The sequence below is a fragment of the Prionailurus bengalensis genome, chromosome B1 (assembly GCF_016509475.1).
Source record: "Prionailurus bengalensis isolate Pbe53 chromosome B1, Fcat_Pben_1.1_paternal_pri, whole genome shotgun sequence".
Taxonomy (NCBI): Eukaryota; Metazoa; Chordata; class Mammalia; order Carnivora; family Felidae; genus Prionailurus; species Prionailurus bengalensis.
The window spans coordinates 109,551,183-109,575,896 of record NC_057344.1 but is presented as its reverse complement, the minus strand read 5'-3'; the positions used below and the strand labels follow the sequence as shown (position 1 = coordinate 109,575,896).

Sequence of the window (24,714 nt, the reverse complement as noted above, 5' to 3'; positions counted from 1 at the left end):
AGATAAAGGCTTAATGTAATCCTCATCATAAAATCCCTTATTCTTTTTTTTTTTTTTCTCGAAGTTTATTTATTTATTTTGAGAGAGACCAAGACCGCAAAAGTCGGGGAGGGGCAGAGAGAGACCGAGAGTGTGAGAGAACCCCAAGTAGGCTCTGTGCTGCCAGCTCAGAGCCCGACATGGACTTGAACTCAGGAGACCTTGAGATCATGACTTGAGCTGAAACCAACAGTCCGATGCTTAGCTGACTGAGCCACCCAGGTGCCCCATTATATCTCTTATTCTAAAGGGGAGGCATCAACAGAAGGATGTTTCCTTTTTTTTACACTAGCAGTGGAATGAATGATTCAGCAGTGTTGCCTTCCTGCTTTGAGAGAGTTGTTCTAAGACTGGGCAGTTAGTGCAGGACCTGCAGGCCCTTCCCTGTGGGTTCTCATACAGAAAGGCCCTTGTGCTTTACATAGCTTTTGCATTTGTGCTGTTGTGCCTGTTGTTCATTTGTACTCAACCAGCCAATCAGGAGAGCAGGGTTAGAGGAAAACTAGTCAAACAGGTTTTCCCTGTCTATTTAAATGGGGGGAAAAGCAGTGAAATTTGTGGATAAGGTCAAGGGTGAAACTATTTTTTAAGGAGTATTAATGCTAATCACTGACTCTTATTTTCTCCTGGGTTTTGAAAATACTTTGGGGGTGTATGTGAGAATATATCTTAATGGAGCTAGAGTGAGCGTAAGGGAAACAGAAAGAAGTAAATAAGAAATAGGGAGTTAGAACAAGGTAGAGAGAGGGAAAGGGAAAACAATAGTGGAGGGAAAAAAAAAACCCAAGAGGAAGAGGACAAGTGTTTCCACGTCCTATCTAGCTTTTGTGTAAGCTTTGATCTGAGAATGAGTTTAATTAAAACAAGCAAACACCTGCAGTCTTCAATATCCAAAATAGGGAACATTCTACTGGGTCAGGGCTGAGGCTTGGTAGGAATATTCGTGGGAAAATGTTGTAGTTACTATCTCTTAACACTGACTTTATCTTGCAAGTACACAGTTCCTTGAACAATAGTAAAATGTTATATTCGTACAGCATTTTTGTAGTTTGCAAATCCCTTACTCATACACTCTATTGTTTTATCCTCATTCCTCTCCTGAGCATCCAGTAGATAGTCATGTTTTATTTTTTTTTATTTATTTTTTATTTTTTTTATTTAAAAAAAATTTTTTTTTCAACGTTTATTTATTTTTGGGACAGAGAGAGACAGAGCATGAACGGGGGAGGGGCAGAGAGAGAGGGAGACACAGAATCGGAAACAGGCTCCAGGCTCTGAGCCATCAGCCCAGAGCCCGACGCGGGGCTCAAACTCACAGACCGCGAGATCGTGACCTGGCTGAAGTCGGACGCTTAACCGACTGCGCCACCCAGGCACCCCATATAGTCATGTTTTACAAACCATGATCTGGGCTTGCAGAACTCTTAAGTAACTGCTGGTGGTCACTAGGAGAGGCTGTGAGGATTTGGTGTTGGAACACAGGCTTCTTTCCTAGAGCTGTGCCCTGGAACCACAGCTGACCACCTGCTGAAACCTGGACCCTATTGAAATGACCTCTAAGTAAGTCTTTCTTTAGACCTCACCAGAGTCTTTTTACCCACCTACTGAGATTTTCTTCCCCTTTACCCTCTGGAATGGTGAGCTAGTCATGCTCATGGATTGGGGTTTTATTACGAATAAATGATTCACAGATTTGCAAGTCTAGTTCGGACTCCTTAGGTACTCTCTCTTTGTAGAGTCTCCGGGTCTGACACCCTCACTTGCCTGTCTTCAGGCATAGATTTTGGTGTTATTTTGGAGTCCAACCTCTCCTTTTCCCCTTATATCTAGCCTGGTCCCTAATTCCATCACTGTCTTCACAAAGATCTTTCACACATTGATACTTTCCATTCACTTTCTGCTGTCCCTGTCGCTTCCTGACCACATCAGTGCCTCCTTCTCACCATACCCTGGACCTTGTTTTCTCCACTCTCCATTCCTCACTGGGTTGCATTTGCCTTCCACGAGTGCTGTTTGACTGTGCCATTCGTTTTCACATGAGAAATTCCAGCTTTCAGGGTTCTTACTGTCCAGCTGCATTCTGATCATCCTCCAACAGTTTTCCATTTATCAGGTTCCATTTATTCCTGGAGGTATAAATGGATATTCCTCCACCTGATTCTTCTGCTTTTGTTTCTCTCTGTACTTAGCAAAGTTTCATTCTTCACCATGTTGACCCTCAAGTTCCATCTCAGATACTGCTTCCCAGTCTCTTGTGCTTTTCTTTGGATTTCTTTTTTACCTGTGCTGATGATCCTTTAACACTTAATTAGATTAATTCTCCAAGGAGAGTATGAGCTCTTAGAAGGTGGGCTCTCATTCATAGTTGCCTCGTAATGCCTTGGACAAACATACTGATGACAGGATATTCAAATATAATTGAATGGCATCTTTAGTGACTCATAAGGCAGCAAAGAAGGTCCATTCTCCAATTTTCTATATGTATATATTGCTGCTTTTGCCCTTTTGTTCTTTCCCAACTGCATTATTCAAACTTGAAATGTTCCATTATTTTATTTTTAAATGAAATATTCTATTCTACAGAGACCACTGTATCACTTAGTCACAACAGACAAAATAAAGTCTGATCTGTTATTATCTGCTACCTCTATATTATAGGTCCTTTGAACTCTTTATTATAATATAATATTTATTATAGTTTAGTAGGTTTTTCTTTTTGAGTTTACCTGGGGCTTCTAATGGATGGAAGTACATTCACAGCCAGCTCTAGGTAAGGCTAATAAAAGGATATAAGGACAGAGATAACTAAGTGTATTTAGTTTTTGTTTTGTGTTTATATTTGAATGTAAACACACCTGATATCATGAAACAGTAGGTGGAGAAAAAAAATGATTACACACATGGGAAAGATCTGACTTCAGAGTCATTTGAATGGCTCCCTTCCTCCCCACCCCCCAGATAAGACATTAGATACTAATTAATTCAAAGCACCAGTTCAGGCCAAGTTCTTTTTTCCCTCTTCTGTGGTTATTTCCTCCTTTGGCAATCAGCAGAATTCTCTGGCTTGAAACGTCTCCTTTCTATCTCTTTCTGGGTAGGGCAGTAGGAGTGGGAATAGGAATAAGAACATATTTTAAGGAATCTCTTCACTAAAAGAAAAAGAAAATAAGCAGGTTTGGTAATACTATTAATAAGAAATGATGCCTGACTCTGTTATTTGCCCGTTTTAATTTTTTTTTTAATTCTCCAGAGCTATGTTATTTTGATCAATTAGACTTTATCTGAGCATATGCTTTGGAATACTGTTTTTCTTCAAATTTTACAACTATGCAAAAATATACGGATACAGCCTCCTCTGGCTGTCCTGCTCCCTCCTTTTGCTATCTCCCTCTCTTTCTTTCTTCACCAGCCTGCCCTTCTGGAGATAATGTCCCTGTCTTTGATGGGGAATTCAGAAGAGGGATCCTAGTGATTGGGTTACAAATTGGAGGGAGGGATATTGGAGCTGGGGCATAGGGTTCTGCCCATCACTAACATAGGAGGTGGTCATTTTGTTCAAATCACCCTGTATAGGGGTGCCTGGATGGCTCAGTTGGTTAAACATCCCACTTTGGCTCAGGTCATGATCTTGTGGCCCCGTGTCAGGTCCTGTGCTGACAGCTGAGGGCCTGGAGGCTGCTTCAAATTCTGTGTCTCCCTCTCTCTCTCTGCCTCTCCCCTGCTCTCTCCCCTGCTCTCTCTCTCTCTCTCCTCTCTCTCTCTCTCTCTCTCCCTCCCTCAAAAATAAATACACAGTAAAAAATCTTAAATTTTTTTTAATTAAAAAAAAAATCACCCTGTATAGTAGTTATCTAGCCTCTGTATGGGTCCTAAGTGCTTTTTGCTTTCTCATCATTTTTTTTACCAGTAAAAATACACAGCTTACAAATTTGATACTGCTTAAATGCATTTCTATTCCTTCTCATACACTTCTGCCCAAAGGGTATGACATAGGAGACGTTTTGAATCAGACACGCTGGAGGACTGTATGGTGAGTATCTGTAACATACACAAATTCATTCACCCATTCATTCAACAATCAGTCTATTATATGATAGAACTCTTCCACCTTAGAGCCAAAATACGTGGTGTTTTTTTAAAAATCTAGTATAAAATTTAAAAGTTTTATGTAGAAAGGTTTAAAAAGGTCTTTATTAAGGCTTCTCAGAAACTGCTTTTGATTTGTATATCTCAGAATTTAAGAAAAAGTTGATCGATTATCTGACATATGACAGTGGCAACTTTTGAGAGTCTTTGTATGGTACTGGTAAAGGGTCCTGGATTATGACTCAAGAAACCTGAGTGCTAGTTCCAACTCAGCCAGTGAGTAACTACAAACTTAGCCAGGGGATGCTAGGCAACCGCCCCCTGGAGACCTTGTCCCTTTCTCTACAGATGAGAGGATTTGAACTTGGTTATCTTTAGTCTTTAAATTGGGACTTTGACATTTTTTAAAGTGAAAATGCATACTTTAAGAATATTTGGTATCATTTCATAACAAATATATTAAGTACCAGTGTTTAAGTATATTTATATTATGTTTGCAAGCCTAATAACAATAGCAATGCTATACAAAAGACTTCTCTGGACTTGATTCATCATGCTGAATATCAGTTACCATTCTGGATGCTAAGAAGGCACAAAATTATGTTTTCACCTGTTAGTAAGAAAGCATCAGAGAAATAAGTTTTGTCTTTTTACAGAACCTACCAAAATCTTCCTCTTCTGGGGAATAATGTAATTTTGCTGTTTTATCTAATACCCTGTAATAACCTGCTCTTAGTGATTATGCTGGCATTTTATAGGACATCATTGGGAAAATTTGTTGTTAGTTCATTCTTCTGGACTTCCAAGGAATTGAACAGGGAAGTATCCAGAAGTTGTTTTTTTGTTCTGATTTGGTTTTGGTTATATTTGTACAGGCATTTTTGGTTCTAAAACATGTTTAAGATATCACTTGGGAATTTATTCTGTGACTCTTAATCTTAATGTAGATAATGTTAAAATCTGCTTAAACTATTGATAGTAGCAAAAGGATATTATTAATAAAAAAGAGAAACACTCTTGTGATATTTTGTGATCCTGGTACATTTCTGCAGCCTTAAGAATGTCTGTATAATGATGTGTTGAAAACCTGTTTCCCTGGGGGGGTGCCTGGCTGCCTTGATGGTAGAATACGTGACTCTTGATCTCCGGGCTTTGAGTTTGAGCCCCATGTTGGGTATAGAGATTACTTAAAAAAATAATAAAATATTTTTTAAAAACCTGTTTCTCCACACGTGAATAAACCTTGAGGTGGGAGAGGATGAAAATTTAATCTAGATTTCCTCCACATTCACTGTGGTGTTCTAAGACTTAAAATCCCAATGAAAGAGAGTTATAAAAATTCCTAACGAAACATTTTAAAACATTAATCAGGCATCAGTTTTCTTTTAAGAAACCATATACCTATAAGAACTTAAAGTCTTATGCAGTCTTCTTTATGAAACTTTTCTCATTTGCTTAAAGATGAGATCAGAATACAAACAAAGAATTTCCTTTTTGTTCGCTGAATGTTGATCACATGATGCAGTTGCCTGGAGATAACTGGTACCGAGCTGGTCTTGAGGAGATGAAGAAAAAGAAACCCACACTTATTCCTGTATGATTTATGTATATGTATATCATACATACATATTTTTTTAAACTGGTTACATGATAAAGATCGAAAGTGTCTTTTTTAAAAAAATATTTATTGATTTAGAAAGAGAGAGAGCATGAGCGTGTGAGCTGAGGAGGGACAGAAAGAGAATCCCAAGCAGGTTCTACGCTGTCAACATAGAGCTCAGCTCAACGTGGGGCTCAATCTCACAAACTGTGAGATCATGACTTGGGCCGAAATCAAGAGTCAGACACTTAACTGACTGAGCCACCCAGGTGCCCCAAGATCGAAAGTCTCTTAATGCCACTGTTTTCTTTATTAAAAAAGAATTGCCTTTGTTAAAATTCCAGACTTTTATCTCTGTCAGTGATCCTTAAAATGGTGCCTGAACCAGCAGCATCAGCATCACCTGGGAATTTGTTGGAAATGCAAATTTGGGGCTCATCCCAGATCTATGGAATCAGAAACTGTGAGGACAGGGCCAATAGTCTTTGTTTTACTAGCTCTCCAGGTGGTTCTGATGCATGCCAAGGTTGGAGAACCACTGATCTCTGATACTAAATATAATCAATTCAGGTTTTCTGATCATTTTAGGGACAAAAGAAAAATTAGGTAAATTTCAAAATGCTTTCCTGTTACTAATTCCCTGGTTAGTTTTTATAACCTAAACTTAAGCTGTTGTGTTTTATTTACAAATTGCTTATTTACGCATATTCATGTATTCATAGTGCATTTAAAACACACATACACACACACATTCTCTCTCTCTCTCTCTCTCTCTCTCTCCTCTGTTTATTAAAAACAACAAACAAAATGGGTTGGATTAGTTGTTTACTTTTGTATATTTTGCTATGATTTTGTGTAAGGGCAGTCCAGTGGTTCTCAATATTATAGTTACTTGGAGAACATTAAATAAAAGCAAAAAAATAAATGCTAAGACCTATGAGGTCTTATCTCCAGAAATTCTGATTTAATTGATAAGTTTAGGGGTAGTAGGCTTTCAGGCATCTCTAGCTTTCCCAAACATCCCAGGTGATTATAACGTATGGTCAGGGTTGAGAGACACTGGCATGTAGCCATATGTTCAAAGATTGGCTTACCTACCACATAACGGTCCCTTAAAAAATTGTATGGGTAAATTAGTTCCTTTCCTTATTATAAGCAGATTGTCTTTTGTTTTCCAGTAGGTTACTGTATTGTTGACTGGTTGACCATGTTATTAATCAGGTTTTATTGCTCTTAATTCTAACTCTTGGCTTTACCCCAAATCCTTTCTTACCAAAGTACAGTCCATGTACCTGAGTCTTTGGATAGCACCAGAGAGCTTGTCAGAAGTAAATAATTTGGCACACTAGATATACTGAGTCAGAATTTGCATTCTAACAGTATCCCTGTAAAATTTGTCTTCACACTACAGATTCTTTTAACATAAAGCTTAAGATTCATTTTCTCAATTTTTTTTTTCCTTAGCATCTGTTTGGTCTTAACTACTTTTATGAACCAACTCATACCAATGCCATTACACCTATTTTTAAAATTGTTTTTAAGTTTATTTATTTATTTTGAGAGAGACAGAGACAGCACGAGTTGAGGAGGGGCAGTGAGAGAGGGAGAGAGAGAGGTTCCACACTGCTAGCACAGAGCCTGATTTGGGACTCAAACCCAGAAAGCCAAGAGTCAGACACTTAACCAACTGAGCCACCCACGACCTTTTAAACCTATCTTTACATCTATTTTTTTTAGTAAGGTCTTTTAATTGTAAGAGATCTCCAGGACCGTCTAATTTCATAGTCTTAATTGGCAGATGAAGAAAATTAGGCACCAAGAAATTAAATGACTTGGCCCAAATTACAAAGGCTGCTGATTTGGGGATCTATAGACACATGCCATACCTATTTTTATTTTTTCTTGCATCATAGAGACTTCACTGTAGAGTCACCTAAAATGATGTTATTTTCATAGTATAAGCAACTGGAAATATGAGCTTCCCAAAAAGATAGTCTTAGGTTACCCAAGTATGACACACAGCCAAAACACAACATTTTAAATACACGTTGACATTTGTTTAAATTATCTATCTAGTGTGACATTGATTAATACTTTACTAATACTTTAATATTTCAAGTTATCTTATTATAATTTGTGGGATTAAATGATCATGGGAAAGTTGAATATGTGGTATTAAACTGAATGAAAATGAAAAGCTACTGCCGTGTTCTTATAAATTTCCAAAACTGTATTTGTGTGCCTGAGATATTATAGGTACTTTATAACAGTACGTTAAAAACATACACTTTGGGGTTGCTTGTTTGTTTATTCTGAGTTCCTCAAGATCCTGGGCTGGGCATTGTGACTTTTCTGAATACCCAGAACAAGTGAAATTTAACTCGGGTCTTTATATTTCAGATCCACATGCCCTTTGAATCACTTACGTATCTCTTAATGCACATAAGGATTGAGTAGTAGATCCTTGTCTCTCAATCCGGTGGTTGAACTGCATCAAAATCTCCAAATCCTTATTAGAAATGTAGATTTTGGGGGTTCTTTCTCCCCAGACTTCCTAATAGCCTGTGTGATGAAGAAACCATGGAATCTGCATTTTTAATAAGCACCACAAGTGATTGTTTAGGACAGGAACGTTGGAGAACCATTTCATGAGATTAAATATGTGTGTTTAAAATAATTAAATTTAATCACTTATCAAGCATTAATTTGACCCATATTATATCCAAGGTACTAAATTGCAATGTCTGTTGGTATCCATATTATCCTATTTTTCTTTCCCTTTTTTTTTTCTTGTTTTTATCTTACTTCCCCCCACCTGATGATCAGAGAAGGGCCCCAAGAGGGCCTGGGCCAGCTATCACTGATAAGGGAAGAGCATTGGGTTTCTCCTGACAGCTTCACCATCTGTACTAGATGTCTGAATAGATACTGGTAGTGTAGGCAAGTGTTAAGTGCGGCTAACTCGGAGTGCGGGACGACAACAAAGGACAACAAAAACATTCTTCATGACCTCTCCTGCACGAGGAGGTTTTCGTGCAGTCCTTGGCACTAGCCTAAGTCCCAGGTGCAGGATTAAAAATTTTGAATGGTCTTACTACTGGTTTATTCCTTTCAGTATTTTGTGTGTATGAAGAAAGATCTGCCTGTGTGTTTCTTTTACAAATTTATATTCATCTTGTTTTCTTTAAGGTGACATGAGAGTGTTAGGAATGTGGTGTGAATAATAGGCTATTTTCTGTTGTGCCTTTTGATATTATTAGACACAAATAGTATCCAAAAAAGCAAAAATGTGTTAGAAATTTTGGCTAAAAGCTTTTGACAAGTAGCTTTGATTTGTTTTTTGTTTGTTTGTTTTGTATTTTTGAGAGAGAGAGAGTGCACAACAAGCAGGAGAGGAGCAGAGGGAGAGGGAGAGGGAGAGGGAGAGGGAGAGGGAGAGGGAGAATCCTAAGCAGGCTCCATGCTGTCAGCTCGGAGCCCTATGTGGAGCTCAATCCCACAAAGTGAGATGATGACCTGAGCGGAAATCAAGAGTCAGGCGCTTAACAGACTGAGCCACCTAGGTGCCCCTGGATTTATTTGTTTTTTTAATTTGTGAAATGGAGCCCAATTTCTTTCTTTGCATTTAGCATATTCCAGTTGAATTTTTGTAGTTAAATCGTGCACCTCCATACATATATGTAAGTATCTGTGATTTTTCTCAATGATTAAAAACCATTAATTTGGGAAAGTGGTAGTTTCGAAAATCTAAGTTATCTATCTTTATTAACGACTGACAGACAACCTGAGTGGTTCTGTTGCCAGTGTAGGGTTTTTGTTGTTGTTGTTTTCCTTTCCTTTCCTTTCCTTTCCTTTCCTTTCCTTTCCTTTCCTTTCCTTTCCTTTCCTTTCCTTTCCTTTCCTTTTCTCTTTTCTTTTCTTCTCTTTTCTTTAACTTTCTTTCCTTTCCTATTTTCCTATTTTCTTTTCTTTTTCTTTCTTTCTTTTCTTTTTTTTTTTTTTAACCCAGATTGCACCCTTACTTGATTAAAAATGCCTATTGCCAGATCAACAGTTTTTGTGAGGTGGGAAGGAATATTAACCAACAATGGGTGGCCTTAATTTTCTAAATTATCTCTCCACACCCTCCCACACCCAGTCAAGGTGTTCCCATTTCATAGCGTGATTTTAGGGGACTCCTTCCTTTTAGTAGTTTACTTGCAAGAAGACAGTCCTAATTAATTTCAGAACTCAAGATATTGCCTGCATATGAAAGATGAATGCTTAAACCTGGGCTGTTGAATAACTCTATAGCAATAAAATGGAGCCATCCCCGAGTTAGCCCACAGTTACAGTTTTCTTCAGCTTTATTTTCTTCCTCCCTTCCTATGGTGGGATAAAAGTAGGTTAAAAATGGATATGAACCTCTGCAGTATGCTACATGTAGATCCTGCTCAAGCTCTTATCCTACTCAGTCTGACTATCCTTGTCTGTAAAATGGGAACAACACTTTTTCTTTGGTATGGTCTCTCAGTGTAAAATGAGATCATGCTCATAAAGCCTGTAATGCAGGGAAGGTACATAGTACAGTGGAGCTCTTTATAAGATATGCTATTTATTGATAGTTTTACATTAGGATATAAGTCACAAACCATAGAGGGACCGGCTCGTTCCATGTTGTCCAGATAGAACACTGAAAGTTCCACATCCTGGAAATCTCCTCAGTTCTGGGCAAAGCAGGATGGTTAGTCATCCTAGTATGGGAAACAGAGACTCAAAATAAAGTGCCTTTAAGAAGGTAGTTTAGTTGTGTCACAGAGAATGGCCGTAATGAGCATAAGCAAGGAAGAGGGCTGGTATTCTGCTTCCACAGTGTGGATTCAAGTATCTTTGTTGTTGCACTATTCCTGGTTTATACTTCTGCCTACGTGGTCAGTCCAGGATGTTAATCATTACCCTGTGCTCATTCCTGCTAGCAGGAAGGTGAAAATTGAAACCTCTCAAGGCATAACTTAGAAACTGCACATATCACTTTTGCTTCTGTCCCATGCACATGTACCAGAACTTACTTATATGGCCCAAACTAGCTCCTAGAGAGGCTAGGAAATGTCTTAGGTCTTTCTGGCTGTGAGCCAAGTAGAAGTAGAGGATTCCATTACTAGAAAATAAAACTATATGCCACAGCAGTCTCTTGTATGCCTATTATGGCATCCAACAAATTCCAGCTTCTTGTCACATTCTTTTGTTATTTAATATAATGGTCACTTGCAAATTGAATGTGTAAGAAGTTAACAAATAAGATGAAAAAAGACCCCTAGACTTAAGTAAAAACTGAAATGGAACCTATACTTTGATACTTTCTTCCTCCAACTGCAATATCCATTATCCTAGAAACTTTCTCCATTATTGGGACGTGTAACTAATGTCAGTACCTCAGGCAAAAAGCTTTTGATTTAGAATTTTGTTTAGAAATAAGACAATTGATAAAATTACATTTCATTCATTTAAGATTAAAGAAAAAAAAATGGGACCATTAGTGGCTGTGCCTGTGGTCCAACTACATAGTACCCTGGCTCAAAATCACAATTGCAGTCAATTCATTCAGTAACTGTTTATTGAGCACTTACTGCATGGTTAACAATGGAAATAAAATAGTTACCTACTTTTACTAAAATTTCAACCTTTTTGGACCTTAAATTGTGCTAGAGGATACAGAAATTAGATTTTTTTTTGGCTTTTTTAAATTGGAGTAAAATTAGCATTCAGTGTTATATTAGTTTTAGGTGTACAATAATTAGTTTTAGGTATAAAATAGTGACTGGACAATCCTGTACATTACTCAGTGCTCACCACGATAAGTGTCACTATTTGTCACTGTACAGTGTAATTACAATATTATTGACTGTATTCCCTGTGTGGTACATTTCAGTTCCATGACTTGTTTTACAACTTTTGTACCTCTTACTTTATAGATTGTACCTTTTAATCCCCTTTTATCTATTTCACTCACACCCTCCTCCCCCACTTCCTTCCCTTTGGCGACTGCCAGTTTGTTCTCTGTATTTAAGAGTCTGTTTTTTGTTTGTTCATGTTTATTTTTTAGATTCCATATATAAGGGAAATGATACAGTATTTGTCTTTCTCTGACTTGTTTCACTTAGGATAACACCCTCTAGGTCCATCCATGTTGTTGCAAATGGCAAGAACTCATTCCTTTTTATGGCTGAGTAATACATTGTGCATATACACTACCTCTTTATCCATTTATCTATCGATGGGCACTTTGGTTGCTTCCATGTCTTGGCTATTGTAAACAATGCTGCAATAAACATAAAGGTGCAGGTATCTTTTCAAATTAAGTGTTTTCATTTTCTCTGGGTAAACACCCAATAGTGGAATTATTATTGGATCATATGATATTTCTGTTTTTAATTTTTGAAGAATCTCTATACTGTTTTCCACTTTGCCTTGCACTAATTTACCTTTCATTAACAGTGCACAAGGTTCCCTTTTCTCTACTCCAGGACACTTATTATCTCTTGTCTTTTTGATACTAGCCATTCTGACTCGGGTGAGGTGATATCCCACTGTGGTTTTAATTTGCATTTCCTTGATGATTAGTGATGTTTGTGGTGCCTAAATGGGATGTCTCTGAATTGGATGGGAGCCCCTGAGGTGAGGATCTATGGAAGCCCAAGACAAAGGAGGTGAAAGAATTCACCTGAAGCAGAACAAAGGAGCTAAAAATTTATTGAATAAACCACTAGGCAGTAGAGGGCAGGACCTCAGAGAGGCTATCTGCTAGGAGGCGGGAGGGGGCTTCTTTTACTGAGGGAAAGTGAGGAGTATGGGGACCTATGGAATTTTCCCTTTTTTGGTAACTGTGCCTAGTTGTAAGTAGCCCATTGTTTGGTTAGGGCCTGTGGATACTTTGAGATATGGGTGCCTGATGGGCCTGTGTGTATTCAGCCAGGTGGTCTCTGTGGGCCCTTTTTATATTCCGTTGCTCAAGCCTATTTGCCTGAAAGTGGCCTCCAAAATGTTGAACATCTTTCTGTGGGTCTGTTGATCATCTGTATGTCTTTTTTTGGAAAAAAATGTTTATTAAGGTCCTTTGCCTAATTTTTAAGCAGATTTTTGGGGGGCTTTTCTTTTGGTATTGAGTTGTATAAGGTCTTTGTATATTTTGCAAATAAACCCCTTATTGGATATATCCTTTGCAAATATCTTCTTCCATTCACCAGGTTGCCCTTTTGTTTTGTTTATAGTTCCCTTTGCTGTGCAAAAACTTTGTATTTTTGTGTAGTCCCAGTAGTTTATTTTTTGCTTTTGTTTCCCTTGCCTAAGGAGACATATCTAAAAAAATGTTGTTAAGGCTGATTTCCAAGAGATTACTGACCATATTTTCTTTTAGGAGTTTTATGGTTTAAGGTCTCACATTTAGGTCTTTAATCCATTTTTACTTTATTTTTGTTGATGGTGTAAGAAAGTGGTCCAGTTTCTTTTGCATGTGGCTGTTCAGTTTTCCCAACACCATTTATTGAAAAAACCATCTTTTCCCCATTGTATGTTCTTGCCTCCTTTGTTGTAGGTTGCTTGACCACTTGGGTGTGACTTTATTTCTGGACTCTCTATCCTGTTCTCTTGGTCTATCTCTATGTTTTTGTGTTGGTACCATACTGTTTGATTACTATGACTTGTAGTATATCTTGAAATCTGGGATTGTGGTACTTTCAGCTTTGTTCTTCTTTCTCAAGATTGCTTCACTATTTGGGTCTTTTATGGATCCATACAGATTTTGGGATTCTTTGTTCCATTTCTATGAAAAATGCTATTGGCATTTATTTAAAAGCACTAGTAATGATGTCTAATTAGTCTTTATTTTGATGGATTTGATTTTTGTTTATTTTTCTTTATTTTTTCTGGATGGCATTTTCCTAGGTTTACTTATAAAAGGTGCTTTGAAGACAGATGAAATTATTCTAATATTTCATGTAGTACCAAGGTTGACTTCTGGTGGCAGTTATGATTGACATGTTGTTTTCATGTTATTGCAGTCATTATAATTAAATGCCAGAGAAACTTAAAAAGTACTGAGAATTTTAGCTGTTCATTTACCAGACTACATAATCTATTTTTTCTAAATAGTTCAATTCGCCACATACAGACATGATTTTAAATGTCCCATTAGCCTTTTTTTTTCCTTTAATGCGAAAACACTTTGATTCTTATTTAAAATGACAGTCTATTTTTTTTTAAGTTTTTATCGAAATACCACTTAGTTGGGATGCCTTGGGTGGCTCAGTCAGTTAGGCGTCCAGCTTCGGCTCAGGTCATGATCTCGGGGTCAGTGAGTTCGAGCCCCAAGTCAGTCCCTGTGCTGACAGCTCAGAGCCTGGAGCCTGCTTCAGATTCTGTGTCTCCCTCTCTGTCTGCCCCTCCCCTGCTCACTCTCTGTCTCTGTCTCTGTCTCTGTCTCTGTCTCTCTCAAAAATAAACAAACCTTAAAAAATATATTAAAAAAAGAAATAAATACCACTTAGTTAACATACAGTGTAATATTAGTTTCAGGTGTACAAGATAGCGATTCAGCACTTCCATACATCACCTGGTTCTTATCACAAGTGCACTCCTTAATCCTCATCACCTATGTCACCCATACCTCCAACCACTTCACCTCTGGTAACCATCAGTTCTCTAGAGTTAAGAGTCTGTGTTTGGTTTGCCTGTCTCTCTCTCTCTCTCTCTCTCATTCTCTCACTCTCTTGTTTTCTCCCTTTGCTCCTGAATTGCTAAGCTGCTAGGCTGGTTGGCTGTCAAAATTTAACTTCTTTCCTGTAGTTTATGTGCTTGCCATTTTTTTTTTATATATATAGTTCATCCTCATGTATGCTTTCCAGCTCAGTATTATTCACGGTTTAATCTCAAATAGCAAAAACCAGAGAAATGATTCTTTCATGTGGTAGCCAAAGACCATTCCCCATCTGTCTTTCTTTCTTTCTTTCTTTCTTTCTTTCTTTCTTTCTTTCTTTAATAAGTAGATGGAAAGAACACTTTATAGAGGTCTAGTAAGGTATGAGACTCTGGTATTTTTAGACTCCTGTTTGAGAAAATAAGAAAAATCAGGGGTTAATGAAGCCTATTTTTTTTTTATCTTTAAAAAAGTCTCAGTAGAGTAATGGGGTGTTCTGGTGTCAGATTTCAGCTGAAGTGAACCATTGAGGCTTAGGAACAGGAAAAATATAGCTAATCTATTTTTTTCTGGTGTTCTAAGGGTTTGGTCTTAGAGGGATCACTTTTGCAAATGAGTGTTTTGGATTTGCAGCGTTCAAGTAAAGTGCCACTCTGATATCCTTGTTTTGCTGAATCCATTTACCCCTAAATGTTAAACGGCTTCCCTATGCCCTGAGGTGGGTCCTTTGATTAAAATTGGCATTGTTTCTTGTCTCAAATGCAGGTATATAGATAATTTTTAATTTAAGAAGAAAGGGAGAGCTGAAATGCAAAAGGAAATTTGTTTAGAGTCTTTGAATTCCGGATTTTCTTCAATATTGTGACAGTGGAGTACAAGTAGCAGTGGCATCTCAGAGCCAAGAGAGAATTTGGAGGGGAGAAGGGATTGATCATCAATGTATAGCGTTAGAGAGAAGTCCAATCAGGGAAGTGTTGGGGGAACAAAAGGGCATTTGTGTGAATATTAAGAGGTATTTGGTGCCCTCAACAATGAGTGTTTGGGCAGAGTGGTGGTGGAGACCATGCCAAGCTGTAATCATTTGGGGAGTAAGTGGAGCCCAGCAAATAGACACGGATATTTTTAGACATTGGACTCCAAGAGGAGAGTGGGAGTAAGGCTGCAGCTAAAGAGGCATGGAAATGGAATGAGTGTGTTATAAATATTATCTAGTTTTGGTAGAAAACTTCAAAAGCCTGGAAATATAAAATAGGAGGAGAAAACAAAATTCCTCAATTTGACAATCCAGATTTCTGATTTCTGTTTGTTTGCAGATTTCTGATAAGTTTGTTATCAGATAAGTTACTTTGTCATCGATATAATCATTTAGTGTATATACATAATGCATATAATTTTATTTCTTTATGTTATGAGCATTTTCTCATGTTAAAAATGTTTAAAACTCAGTTTTGATGGTTCTATAATACTCCATTGTAAAATGTACTATGATGTGATTAATCCTCTATTGCTGGATTCCTGGTAGTTTCTGGCTGTTTGCTGTTAGAAGTGAATACAGGAACATCTTTGTACATATATGTTGATATACCTGATTTATAGTACTTACATAAATAACTATAAAATGATGGGCCAGTTGTTTTTCAAAACATTTGCACCGATTTATATTTTTACCAACTGCCTAAAACTGTGTTGTCATTCAAAATGATGTACTTGCTAATTTTCACGAAAGTAAAATCTAGTTTGTTTTGTTCAGTCATTCAGCAAATTTAAGCTCCTAGCCTCTAACTGGGAAGTTGAGTTCAAACTGTGTGTATGGATGCGGCATGTTCAGTGACCAGTACTTTCTCTAGGGTGACAGGTAAGGGGCTAAAAGCCACCTCCTGTAAACCAGCATTAAGAGGTTTTACCCTGAGTTATCAGTTCTCATCACTCTTCGGGCCGCCGATCTGTTCATCTAGGGAACCGCTATGCATTTTTACTTTGGGCAGTACATGTGGCTGCGGCTGCTTTGCGCCCATGGGAGTGAAGAGAAGATGTGATAGGTGGAGGAAACAACTCTGTCTCCTCTTTAGAGAGCTCTTCCCCTTGGTTTCTTGCTGCTCCCACCACTCTTGCTCCCAGACTTGTCCACTGAAGCTCTCAGCCATTCTGGAAGTAGTTTTCACCTCTGCTACAGGCTTCTCTGTGTGTTCTGGGTCATGACTTCTTCCATTCACTTTTATTCCTCAATAAGCTATTCTTGGCATTTGTTTTCTAGAAATCCATTTCACTGATGACTGTAGCCCTGCCCACACCTCATTTCCTCATAACAATTTTCAGAGATATTAAGTATTCCCTATTATATTCTTGGCTGTCATTTCTAAAGAAGCTTTAGAAGAAAGGAGTAGAAACACTTATGTTCAGTTAGCCATCTCAGGCTGGAAACCTCTGCTCCAGATGTCTTTTTTTTATTAAATTTTTTTTTTTTAACATTTATTTGTTTTTGAGACAGGGAGAGACAGAGCATGAACGGGGGAGGGGCAGAGAGAGAGGGAGACACAGAATCCGAAGCAGGCTCCAGGCTCTGAGCCATCAGCCCAGAGCCCGACGCGGGGCTTGAACTCATGGACTGCGAGATCATGACCTGACCCGAAGTCGGCCGCTCAACCGACTGAGCCACCCAGGCGCCCCAGCCAGATGTCTTAAACATTCCCAAAATATTTAATGATTATGTAGTCGAATCTAATAATATCTGTAATGAGGATTTCTTTCTTTGCTTTATGCTCATTTTCCACCTCTTTCCAGTGATCATTTAAAGTGCAACACTTTTATTGGATGCATTAAAAAAAATTAACACTAGTCTGATTTATCAATTTATAATATGGGAACGATTGACTTTTCTCAAATACCACCTTTCATTAAAGTAGTAGAGTATTTCTAAATACTTAGTATTATTTCCATGTGTATGCCTTTGGAGAAAGGCTTGCCATACTTAGGATAGCAAACAAATATCCTTTTTAGTTAATTTCAAGGCATTTTATGTACTTTATTATTATAAATGAGATTTTTATCACATATTATTTAAAAGCAATGCTTATTATTTTTATTAAGAGAAGAGTAACACCTACATGTCCATTGTAGAAAATGTTAAATTAAAATCCTTTGTTATTTACACTATTATATGCATATTATAAGTAATATACATTTCACTTAGTAATATGCATTTAAGTTTCTTTCCTTTTAATGGCTTGTAGTCCATATTCTTTTTAGCATTGAGTAACATTCCATTCTACTTTATTTATCCATTTACCTACTAGAAGACATCTTGGTTCCTTCCAAGTTTTGGCAATTATGAATCAGGCTGCCATACACATCCATGTGCAGGCTTTTGTGTGCACATAAGCTTTTAGCTCCTTTGGATGAATACCAAGTAGCACAAATGCTGGATCATATGGTAAATGTATATTTAGTTTTGTAAGCGGCCACCAGCCTGTCTCCCAAAGTGGCTGTACCATTTTACATTCCCACCAGCAACAAATGAGGGTTCCTGTTGCCCTGTATTCTCTTCAGCATTTAGCGTTGTCACTGTTCTGGATTTTGGCCATTCTGACAGGTGTGTAGTAGTATCTCATTGTGCTTTTAATTTGCATTTGCTTGATATATGACGTGGAGTGTCTTCTCATGTGCTCATTTGCCATCTGTAGATTTTCTTTGTGAGTTGTCTATTAAGGTCTTTGGCCCTTTTTGAAATCAGGTTGGTTGCTTTCTTCTTGTTGAATTTTAAGAGTTCTTTGTGTATTTTGGAGAACAGTCCTTTATCAGCTGTGTCTTTCGCAATTATTTCCTCCCAGTCTGTGGCTTATCTTCTTATTGTCTTGGCATTATCTTTCTCAGAGCAGAAGTTTTTACTATTAGTGAACTCCAGCTTATCAGTAGACACATCCCGATAAGTCTGGACTAGCAATAGCCTCACCATTTGTTGGTAGTCGTGTTGCTCATTCTGTTACCCGCCACAACGATGTTTATCAGAGTAAAATGCTGTTGTAGTACTTCATAATTAATTTTGTATTTGAACAATTTTATATCTGTAGAAATGATGCTTCTTTGTTGGTCATTAATTTTTTTTTTCACAAAGCATCAGTAGACATTGTTTTTAGAAGATATTTTTTCCCACAAATATTGGTATGTTTACATAACTACTTTTAAAATCTATATGTACAGAATGTATGCACTTTTTCTAACCTTATATTAGTACTGTAGCCACTGGTACTAAATTAATTAAGCCACATGTTAAAATTTAAAATTCAGTTCCTCAATCACACTAACTACACTTCAGCTGCTCAATATTGGATAGTCGTGATAGAGCACATTTTCATCTTCACAGAAAACTCTTTTGAACAATGCTGTTCTTGAACATAAGCACTTGTGCGTTAAAAAAGCAACCATTTTCCTCAGTCAATTGGGCATCCGACTTGAGCTGAGGTCATGGTCTCCTGATTCCTGAGTTCGAGCCTGGTGTTGGGCTCTGTACTAACAGCTCAGAACCTGGAGCCTGCTTCGGATTCTGTGTCTCCCTCTCTTTCTGCCCCTTCCTCGCCTGTTATCTTTCCCTCTCTCTCTCTCTGTCTCAAAACTGAATTAACATTAAAAAAAAATCACAGAAAATTATGTCATTTTACTTTGTAGTAATTTCTGAAATAAAATATTAAAATAAAAAAGTAAGACGAGTAAAAAGCTCAGGGAAAGGATTTGTTTCCCTACTATTATTTTTTGTGTTTTGTTTTGTGTCTTATGTGTCTATGATAGATAAAGCAGTGGTTTTAACTGTAGCTGAATGAACTGTGTGTTCACTGCTCAGCTAGATGCAAAACACAGTAGACAAAGCCGTTCCTGCCATTAGTCCATCCGTTGGTATGTCTTTTTGAACATGCAAACCATGACAGGTAGCGTTAATCACAGCAGTGGACACTAGCTGCTGAAATAACTGCTTTTGCATAAATCTCATCCCTCAAATTGAGAACGTGTCCACTGAAAATCCTTAATTTTTTTTTAAATTTTTTTTAATGTTTATTTATTTTTGAGACAGAGAGAGACAGAGCATGAATGGGGGAGGGTCAGAGAGAGGCAGACACAGAATCTGAAACAGGCTCCAGGCTGTGAGCTGTCAGCACAGAGCCTGACGCGGTACTTGAACTCATGGACCACGAGATCATGACCTGAGCTGAAGTCGGCCGCTTAACCGACCGAGCCACCCAGGCGCCCCCTTAATTTTTAATTCCTTGGAATTGGGAGCCTGCACCAGAGAGATACATTAGAGAGATGGTACAGAGGAATGAAGGCCTGGAAAGTTTCCTCCAGAATTGGCTATTTAATTTTTTTTCTTCATTGACCTTGTAATTATAGAATAAACTTACTTCATTGCTATAGAAATAGTGTTTTCTCTAAATTTGTTTTTTTTAAAGCCCTCATTAATTCAAGCAGTAGTTAACACAGGCTCTTCTATGCTTATAATGGGCATTACTTCAATTTACTCTTAATGGTATAGTATCAACTCATCTAGAAATAGTTTGAAAATTTCCTTGGAGGGAGAGAAGAGGCACCTGGAATTATAACATATTTTGTAGTTTAATCCTTTTTTTATTTAAAAAAAAATAGTTTTTATTTTTTCTTGAGAGGGAAAGAGAGAGAGAGTGAGCAGGGGAGGGGCAGAGAGAGAGGGAGACACAGAATCCGAAGCAGGCTCCAGGCTCTGAGCTGTCAGCACAGAGCCCGACGCGGGGCTCGAACCCATGAACTGTGAGATCATGATCTGAGCTGAAATCGGACGCTCAACCAACCGGGCCACCCAGGCTCCCCTATAGTTTAAATCTTGATATGAGAAGAATCTATCATTTGCCCGCTATTGATTTCTTTTTTGTTTTTTGCAGCGTGTTTGAATGTTGAGAAGGTATAGTTGCTAAAACTTCATTTAGATGGTGGGAATTTGTACAAGTAGGGTAGTTAATATATGATAATGAATGAAAATGGTTATTGATTTGGTGATGTGCATATAAATCTATTCTAAGTTGTTCCTTGAAGTAAAAATATCCAGTTTGCATGGGTAATTATTATTTAGATGGGTTTTGTTTGTGTGTTTGTTTGTTTGTTTTCAGTTTGGAGGCTAATTTAAAGTCTAAGTAAAAATTATATTGGGTCGGGTAGGAGGAGTTTGCACACTATATAGACCCCACAGGTAGAACACTTATTTCTAAAAACTGATTGAGGACAACTCTAACTATTGTACATAATCCACTAACATGAAAAGGTAGAAGTGATAGGTATCACCCGTACAACCATGATCTAACTTGCCATTTGCACCTGACTTACAAGTACAACACAGGAAGTGTGGTCTGGCACACACTTGTTAATCAATCACTTCTATAAACATTTACATAGATCTGGTTAACTCCCTTGAACTTTTCTGTTAAAAGTTTTTCTTTTAATGTCCGGAAATGAATTAGCAAATTGCTATAAATTACATAGAGACTGCCAGGATACATAAGTGTATTTAGATAGAGGGGAAATTCACATTGAATGTAATCTTTCCTGTAGAAAAATGTCCTTTATATAGAACTGTTACTTGAAAGGATTATTTTTTAAAACAATCTTTCTTTGGTATGCTTTGGTCATAATTGGGAACGTAACTGCTGTGATAAAATGATTTAAAGAGACACATACATGCTGATGAACCCAGAAATAAAAAATCTTGGCCCTTCTTCCTGGGATTAACATTAATGTTCAATTAAAAGATAAACAGTGTTGGGGCACCTGGGTAGCTCAGTTGGTTAAGCACCAGCTTCGGTGCAGGTCATGATCTCGCCGTTTGTGGGTTCGAGCCCTGGTTGGTCTCTGTGCTGACAGCTCAAACAGAGCCTGGAGCCTGCATTGGATTCTGTGTCTCCATCTCTCTCTCCCCATCCCCCACTCCTGCTCTGTCTCTCTCTCAAAAAATAAATAAACATCAAAAAAAATTTAAAGGAAGATAAACAATGTTTCATAGATATCGCATTGTGATTATTCGAAGAAGAGAGATCTTTCATTCAATCTTATAGAAGTTTTATTTCAGATTTCTGAAAATCTGTAAGTATCTAGTTCTCAGTAAGTATCTAGTTCTCTATTACTGATGGAGTTATGTGCTCTGCAACGGATATATTTTAAATGTATTTCAGTTTCAGTCAGCTTTGCTGTCATTTCTGTACTTTACAAAAATTATCTTTTAAAAATAGGGAGGTAATTAGAACAAATATCAGGATACTTTTAAACAGTGATCCTTAGACAAAATATTGGATCATCAAATACTTTGAAAGAAGTCTTTGTGATTGTTTGTTTTGAATGGTAAGGACTATACTTTGTTTTAAGTCTTTTTCTGGTTGTCATTTCAGCGATGAAGTCTTACACTCCGTATTTCGTGCTCCTGTGGAGTGCGGTTGGGATAGCGAAGGCTGCCAAAATCATCATCGTGCCGCCAATTATGTTTGAAAGCCATATGTACATTTTCAAGACACTAGCCTCAGCCTTGCACGAGAGAGGCCACCGTACAGTGTTTCTTCTCTCTGAAGGCAGAGACATCGCGCCATCTAATCATTACAGCCTCCAGCGCTACCCAGGGATTTTTAACAGTACCACCTCGGATGCTTTCCTGCAGTCCAAAATGCGGAATATTTTCTCTGGGAGATTGACAGCAATCGAACTGTTTGACATACTGGATCACTATACTAAGAACTGTGATATGATGGTTGGCAACCGTGCCCTGATTCAGGGTCTAAAAAAGGAAAAGTTTGACCTGCTGCTGGTGGACCCTAATGACATGTGTGGATTTGTGATAGCTCATCTTTTAGGGGTTAAATATGCTGTATTTTCAACTGGCCTTTGGTATCCTGCTGAAGTGGGTGCTCCTGCCCCATTAGCTTACGTCCCAGAGTTTAACTCACTCCTCACAGACCACATGAACTTGCTGCAAAGGATGAAAAATACCGGCGTTTACCTCATTTCCAGATTAGGGGTCAGCTTTCTGGTTCTTCCCAAGTATGAAAGGATAATGCAGAAGTACAACCTGCTGCCGGAGAAGTCCATGTATGACTTGGTCCATGGGTCCAGTCTGTGGATGCTGTGTACAGATGTAGCACTGGAGTTCCCGAGACCCACTCTGCCTAATGTTGTGTATGTAGGAGGAATCCTAACCAAACCGGCCAGCCCACTACCAGAAGTAAGGTTTGCTGAACTCCTTGGTAATCTTTTCTAAATACAGAGGTGAATTTAATTGGTTTTGAGTTTCAGAAGAGATAGGATTGGTTATTGTTGGCTAACCGATGCTGCTCTAAAAAGTAGTTAAGACAATAGATCCCTACCAGGGTCCCTTCTTTTGTGGATGCCATTCCCCTGGAACACGTTCCTGCTTTGATGGAGCATTTCTACACTGCTGAGGGGCCATTCTATATGGTCAATAGAGTGGCTGAGAAATCTATTTTTGATTAAGTAATAATGATAGTGTGTGAGGAGAATGTAGTTATTAGATAGTTAGCTTTAATGAATGTGAGGTTTTTTTGCTTTTAATTAAACAGAGTTCCCTCTGTTCTTTGCCAGAAGCACGATTACAGGTCTCCACATCTAGATTAGGTTCAGTGAACTCAAATAAATAGGAGACCATGTAAATAGAGGTTCTCCTTTCAGCAATCACAACCACAAGAAAGTCCAACAATGAAAACGAGGTAGTAACTTCCATCAAACTAGGGAGCCAACTAATTTTTAGTAAGCAACTATAACTCTTTTAAAGAAATCCTGTCCCGTTGCAATTTCATTTCAGAGATGGAACTGATTGAACTTGAACAAAGCCTGTCTCATATCTAAGTCAGACCTAAATTCTTTTTTCCTGGTTGAGCTGTCAGTAAATCCCTTGTGTTCTCTTCTCCATCACAGTGTGTTTTCTTAGGTATCTCAAACGTGCAGGAACCATGCTCACATATCTGTTGTTGTAGGGTTTCCTAACCCCAGATTGGTTCTCTGTATTTAATCTCAGCATCTGATGTCATTTACCAGGAAGCAACGAGTTGTTCTAGGATTTTGTTCTCTACTGAAACTATTTCTATTCTTGAAAATCTGAAAAGAGCCACTCATAACAACTCTGCTAAATTACTCATTTCTAGCTCTCGTCACTACGTATCAAAAAAAATTTGTTAAGGACTTGATGAAGAACAAATCCAGACATTTTTATATATGCATCAGATAAGGACAATCACTGGGCAGCATTTTCTCATGGAGAAAGAATGTGATTGGAATATACACCAGCCTGTAGGCTTTTCTAATCCATTTATTAGAAGTATATTTAATAAATAACACCTTGATATATTTCGTGTAACATGAAAAAAATAGAACTTGCCAGATTTGTGGCCCATACCACCCTAGCATTTCAATCAGATGTCGCCAATGGAGGCTGTGAGGGCACAATTGTTCTCTCTGCATCAAATATAAAGGATAGGAATTAACCTCAGCTTTTCTCAGCCATTCACAAATTTATCCAAGCCGATTTCGAATCCTTAAGTATTCTCTGCCAGAGTCACTGTGTTATATATTAACTCCTCTTCCTAAAGGTAGCTAAAATCAGATTTAGAAGTAGCTTCTACAAGACTTGATAAGCAAGTCTGTTTTTACTCTGAGTCATTCATAATATTACACAGATGAGCCCTGTTCCTTCCCGGTGTTCATTTTTTTTTTCTCAACCAGAGCACTGTCGTTCTGCCTGCTCTATTTGGTTTCTGTTTTGGTGCTGTCTCCCTTCGGACTGAAAAAGAAATGCATGATGAAAAGGAATGTTCTGATGAATCTTCAGTCCCTGTACATCTGTCTTGAGTTGCAGCAACTTGAGCTACATAAGCACAGAATAATATTTTATGTTTTGTTTTATATCCACTACCCTTCATTAAGATACATACATAGCATGTGAGAATGTTTCTTTTTTTCCTATAACCCAAGCTTATCTTTTCCCCCATGGGTCCCTCTGCCCATTAGTTTCACTATTTTATTTTACTTTTAAAGCATCTTTTGAGTGGGTTTGGAGCCTTATATACGATTATTACTCCAAATGTTTTCTGATTTGCATAATTTCTAGGGTGATGCTGGTTTGACCTACTTTGGGGGCTTCCCTGTTCTTTTTTCTCTTTGGGTGTTTTGTAATGATTCTTTTAAGGGTGTGCTTTTTATTTGCAATGGACACTTTGGCTGTGCCAGTTATGGTATGTGCATGTGTTAGGTAGATCTAGGTAAATGTATTATTCCCATTGAAAGTGTCTTACTTAGTTCGTAAGTG

The 24,714-nt window shown here is 37.9% G+C and overlaps 1 protein-coding gene across 2 annotated transcripts in view; it reads left to right on the top strand.

Moving 5' to 3' along the window:
* Window positions 1-24,714, top strand: part of UGT8 (UDP glycosyltransferase 8) — an 86,518-nt gene that overhangs the window by 8,380 nt on the left and 53,424 nt on the right. For both annotated transcript variants that reach the window (XM_043569705.1, XM_043569696.1), the window contains exon 2: window positions 21,794-22,617. In XM_043569705.1, coding sequence (XP_043425640.1) covers window positions 21,796-22,617 — 822 coding nt within the window. In that variant the 5' untranslated portion in view covers window positions 21,794-21,795. The remainder of the gene's footprint in view (window positions 1-21,793; window positions 22,618-24,714) is intronic.